We start from the raw sequence: 5,000 nt of genomic DNA on the forward strand, positions 1-5,000 counted from the left end.
TATTAGGCAATCATCCGCTCTGCTGACGCGTTGCTCACATTGCTAGAAGGAATTCTCTACGAACAGTAAGAGCCGTTGTGTTCTGAATTATGTAGATGTTGTGTGACGAGGCTGTGTGTGTATGTGCATAGAGTTCATCAAGAAGTCAAGGATAATGTGGTGCAGTGTCTTGGCTCTATAGGCTACATGATGGGACAAGAAGCAAAACGGTTTGTATTAGCATTGCATCATTGTACACCTCTTCTGGTTCTTCTGGTTGAAAGACAGAAGAGGCAGAAGAGGAATGGTAGATCGTGGGTAATTCGTCTCAAGTGATGGCTGTCTTCTCATTTTCAACTGACGTCTGAAAGTGAAGGGGTGTGGTTGCTTGATTATAGTATTAGGGTTGACTTTTCGACATATTTGGCAGCAATAGGTATAGTGCATGAGTACAAGCATTCATTGTTTGTGCAATTTTGTTACGTTGAATATTACGGAATCGAAGCTTGCTATCTCAGAGCTTGTGGTGTGTGTGTGTGTGTGTGTGTGTGTGTGTGTTTGTGTTAAATTAATTGGTTATTTTGTCATATATACCAATGCTCATTTTATTTTAACAAACAGACAGTGCATTTGGGTCACATGTTACCACAACAGTGTGAGGGTTCATTAGATTTTGATATAACTTTGCATCAAACGTAAAATCTATTCAAAGCTTGTTTGATTTACAATTAGTTGAAATGACATTTTTTCGTGTAGTTTTGTGCAGTGGGCATTATCGAAGGTAAATATGACCAATTCTGAGGACATCAAAGTTCTCTTCATGTCTGCTCTTGCCAAGGTGCGTTAGTCATGTGACAGTTGGCTTATCTAGTGTATGTAGTGTAACTAGTTGCAATGCTTGTGTAGGCTGTAGAGTTGGATGGATCACGACTTTCCTTTGGTGACTTTATGCCAGTGAGTTGGCTTGATTGTTTGTGTCACTGTGTGTGAATGTTGATGTTCGCTGTAGTTTCTGATGTCTAATATGCACATGCTTATTGAGAATGTGGAAACATCAGGTAAGCAGCAATGGTTTAAACACCACATATATACTTTGTTATTGGTGTGTGTGTGTGTGTGTGTGTGTGTGTGTGTGTGTGTGTGTGTGTGTGTGTGTGTGCGCGTGTGCATGTGCGTGTGGTGCTGTAGCTCAATTGGTTAGAGAGTGCATTTGGAGAATGAAAACATCCGGGACCTTGCAGGGTTGCAGGTTCAAGTCACAGTGATGGCGAGCTATGGCATAATTTCCGTAAGCAAGAAACTTACACACAATTGCGTCTCTCGACTCAGGAGTATAAATGAGTACCTGGTCATTGACTGGGGTGGACATGACTGCTGGCTTGGCAGTAACATCATGCAGCAGACGGGTACTTGTGGGCCTTGGTGTCCAGTCCCAAAGCTGCGCCATTGTCAGTGCCCCTGGATGACTCTGGCCAAGCTCCAGGTGGATTGTAGCGCTGGCCCTAAGCCTCCACGTAGCGCATGGAGGCTCTGTCTCTAGAGGCAGGGGGAGCTTTCTCCGCAACTGACCTTAAGGTTGACATCATTAGCCTCGCAAGCCAGGCTCTTCCATGCAGTCGCTGAGCTAAGCGCACACGAATCACACGAGGAGGAGTAGCTTTTACTGGAATTGCTCCAGCATGAGAATTGCTCCAGCATGAGAATTGCTCCAACGAAGGCTCTACTCGCGCTGGAGCAATTCGGGTAAAAGCTCCTCCTCGTGTGATTCACGTGCGCTTAGCTCAGCGACTGCACGAAAGAGCCTGGCTTGCGAGGCTAGATGTCATTCACGAATGACGTGGAGGGCTTGATATTTGTCCACATTTTTGTCCATGTGCGCGTGCGTGTGTGTGTGTGTGTGTGTGTGTGTGTGTGTGTGTGTGTGTGTGTGAATCTCATCAACGTTCATTCCCGTTCTGGGTCTTTTCACATGCATGTATTTTCTCTCAATGAGATTAATGTCATGTGTGTTGTAATCCCCAGAAAGATCAAACTTCACTGTGCAGTATTATACCCAACGTCTGGCGTATCCCACCAGCATTGTAATACACGCACAGAACAATCTCATCCTTCGTTGTTTAGCATTAATTTTTTGATCCAGTTAGTGTGTGTGTGTGTGATAAACATCATGTGTGACAGAGTTTCTCACCCCTCTTGTTACCGTGCTCTCAAACGTGGCAAAGAATTATCCTCATTGTTTTGGTCCTCATTTCAAGGTGCTCTAATGATTAGACTATTGATGTCAATGAGCATGCTCACTGGTACTTTCACTCCTTTTTACACAGGATGTCGTTGATATTCTGATTGGTTGGCACATTGATACGTCACAAGCGGAAAGTCTAGCTCCATTCATATCGAGTATGACATGGTCGTCACTGGAGTGGGTATTTTATTGATATCAATTTTGTGTTGTAGCATCTCTTGTTGCTATGCATCATTTCTGGGTTGCTGATTTGGCGTTTTCGGTTAATCTGATTAGTCAGTTTCTAGAGGATGTAGAGTCGTATTCACGGGTGAGTGATGATTTGTGTCGTCTGACGTAGATGTGTGTATACTATTAGCATTTGCTTAGGAGTTGGCATCATTGGTAACAGACGGTCGGGAGATGTCACCTGAACAATGCCAGTCTAAAGTGACCGCGTTGCTTGGGTGAGGAGCCTGATGTGTTTTGTATCTGTCTGTGTGTTTGTTAGTCTGTGGCTGTGGGTCTGACTGCTTGCTTGCTCTTATGCCTACCTATCTGCATGCTTGTTTGCATGCCTGCTTGTTTGTTTGTTTGTTCGTTTATTTGTTTGTTCGTTTGTTAATTATTGGTATGTTTGTCTCAGCCTGTTTATTTGGCAGTTGTCTATCTGTTTGTTTGTTTGTGTGTGTGTGTGTGTGTGTGTGTGTGTGTGTGTGCACGTGTATGCGTGCAGGCGTGTGCATGCTCATGCATCTGCATTCTAGTGATCAGTTTCTCACATATTTCTCTACAGAGTTCTCTCAACTGTTGTGAAGGCTATCGGCAAAGGCTTCCTCTTACCCAATGTCGGCACTGCTGTGTCCGAGGAATACATTGCAGATGTGAGATCACGACGTTAACTGCACTATCTATACAATCACTAACTCATAGCATGTCCTCATTAACAGATTGTTCAGAGAGTGATCCAGAGCACTGAGTTATCAAACAGCAGTTATTTCGATGAAGATGTCTACATTGCAGGTCTCGATCCTTATAATTATGTTAACATATCTTTATATTAGTTATATTAATTGAATTCAATTAGGTTAAAATCAACTAGTTTTAATGGTTGAGGAAACAGATTTTATTGACTAATTTTTTGCAGACACTAAAGGAGACAGAGCTTTTACAAATTGATTATTAAGTACACTTGAACCTCTCTAATCCAGACCTCCAAGATCCGGACACCTCCCTAGACCGGACACTTTTACCCAGTGCATATCAAGTCTTAGGGCTTTGAGGGTAAGCACTTTGGCAAGAAACTTCCCGTCTAGACGCTTAATTCTCAAGCTGTCTTGACTATCATGTGCCAGTGTGTAGGAGAACGCGTATGTAACGTATGTAACTGTAGTACAAAGTACACATGTACATTACAGTGTAGTACAAGTGTGTACTGTACACACATACTGTATGCACAACTGGTATGACGTTCACCAAATCTGAAATTAAAATAGTCTGGGATTCCAAGGTATAACGCGTGTTAGCTATCTCTATCTTCCGGACATTTCTAGAATCCAGACAACGGCTGGTCCCATACTGTCCAGATTAGGGAGGTTTGAGTTTATAGGTTTTGTTGTCAAGAGATAGGAGGGATATCATGTTGATATACCTTGCTGTACTTGTTCAAGATGTCATAACTATGTGACTGAAAATCTTGATCTGACTAGACAGATGCTTAAAGTGCGGAGCAGATGTAAGCAATGAGCTAAATCACAAGGCTGCTGTGCATTATGAACATTTTTCACAAACTTTAGGATGCAATTTGAAGTTGAGAAATTGAATGCTTGTTAGGAAATGTACAGAACTAAACGACTTACTAGAGCAGGGTTCGAAATTCAGTCACTACAAGTGCCTGTCCAAGTGACAGGTTGGAAACGTTTTACCTGCCTGTCCTTGCCTGTTTTGATACAGTGTACACAAGTAAACTGCAAGTCTACTCTAACTTTTCATTATTCTCAACTGCTATTGACAATTTGACATAAAGGTTTCTTTAAATGCAGTCACAACACTTGAATAAGCCTAACTGACATTCCTACTATCGATTTCTGCATCTGAATCTGACTTACTACTGGCTGCCTAGCACTTTTTTGTCTTTTCTTGTGAGGTCTGTGTGGTTTCTGATTAGGTCTCCTTATAGACTCTCCTACCACAACCTTCACTTGAACTTCGCCAACTAAAAGACATACAGTAGCTTGCTTAATCACTTTGTCAGCAAGTGGGACCTAGATGTTAATACCACTTTCACTGTTATTGAATGACTATATACTTTTATTTTAACGCGAACAGAATGAAAGGCTTCTATTTGTAATGATTTCTTATTTAGCTACTTAAGTTTCCTGCTGCAGCATGTAGATGAGTTGTTAGAGGTTTGTTTTTATGTAAGTCAACACTAATGAAATAGACTGTTTGGAGTGTGTTACTGATATGGCTTCCTAAACTCACAAACCATGGTGTCAAGTTTACTCCAGAAATTGTCTCTAGGGCAGGCTGAGATATCTGTCACTTGTCCCAATCCCAAATTGACTTGTCCTGGACAGGCAGACAGTCTGTTATTTTGAACCCTGTCTAAGAGTAATAACAAATATTGTATTATAATGTTGTGTATTTTGTGTTGTTGATATCAATAATTAATTGTTATAATTTTATGTTTTTAGCCAATGATTGTTTGTCTTCACTTGCTGGCAGTCTGAAGAGTTACTTTGGAGTTCATTGTGTTGCTATTGTGTCATTCGTAAACAACCAGTTTGTTGAGTCACCT

The 5,000-nt window shown here is 41.6% G+C and overlaps 1 protein-coding gene across 2 annotated transcripts in view; it reads left to right on the forward strand.

Annotated features, from left to right (window-relative positions):
- Nucleotides 1-5,000, forward strand: part of LOC134183977 (serine/threonine-protein kinase SMG1-like) — a 56,098-nt gene that overhangs the window by 2,779 nt on the left and 48,319 nt on the right. Inside the window, exons 3-14 of one of the 2 annotated variants that reach the window (XM_062651574.1) lie at nucleotides 7-65; nucleotides 132-209; nucleotides 736-817; nucleotides 886-933; nucleotides 989-1,037; nucleotides 2,158-2,234; nucleotides 2,304-2,376; nucleotides 2,434-2,531; nucleotides 2,591-2,667; nucleotides 2,997-3,084; nucleotides 3,151-3,223; nucleotides 4,897-5,000. The exon at nucleotides 4,897-5,000 is cut by the window's right edge and continues 48 nt beyond it. In XM_062651574.1, the coding sequence (XP_062507558.1) occupies nucleotides 7-65; nucleotides 132-209; nucleotides 736-817; nucleotides 886-933; nucleotides 989-1,037; nucleotides 2,158-2,234; nucleotides 2,304-2,376; nucleotides 2,434-2,531; nucleotides 2,591-2,667; nucleotides 2,997-3,084; nucleotides 3,151-3,223; nucleotides 4,897-5,000 (906 nt within the window). Of the gene's footprint in view, nucleotides 1-6; nucleotides 66-131; nucleotides 210-735; nucleotides 818-885; nucleotides 934-988; nucleotides 1,038-2,157; nucleotides 2,235-2,303; nucleotides 2,377-2,433; nucleotides 2,532-2,590; nucleotides 2,668-2,996; nucleotides 3,085-3,150; nucleotides 3,224-4,896 lie in introns of those variants that run through there. The other variant, XM_062651575.1, reaches the window with a different exon arrangement.

This window comes from Corticium candelabrum, chromosome 9 (genome assembly GCF_963422355.1).
Source record: "Corticium candelabrum chromosome 9, ooCorCand1.1, whole genome shotgun sequence".
Lineage (NCBI taxonomy): Eukaryota > Metazoa > Porifera > Homoscleromorpha > Homosclerophorida > Plakinidae > Corticium > Corticium candelabrum.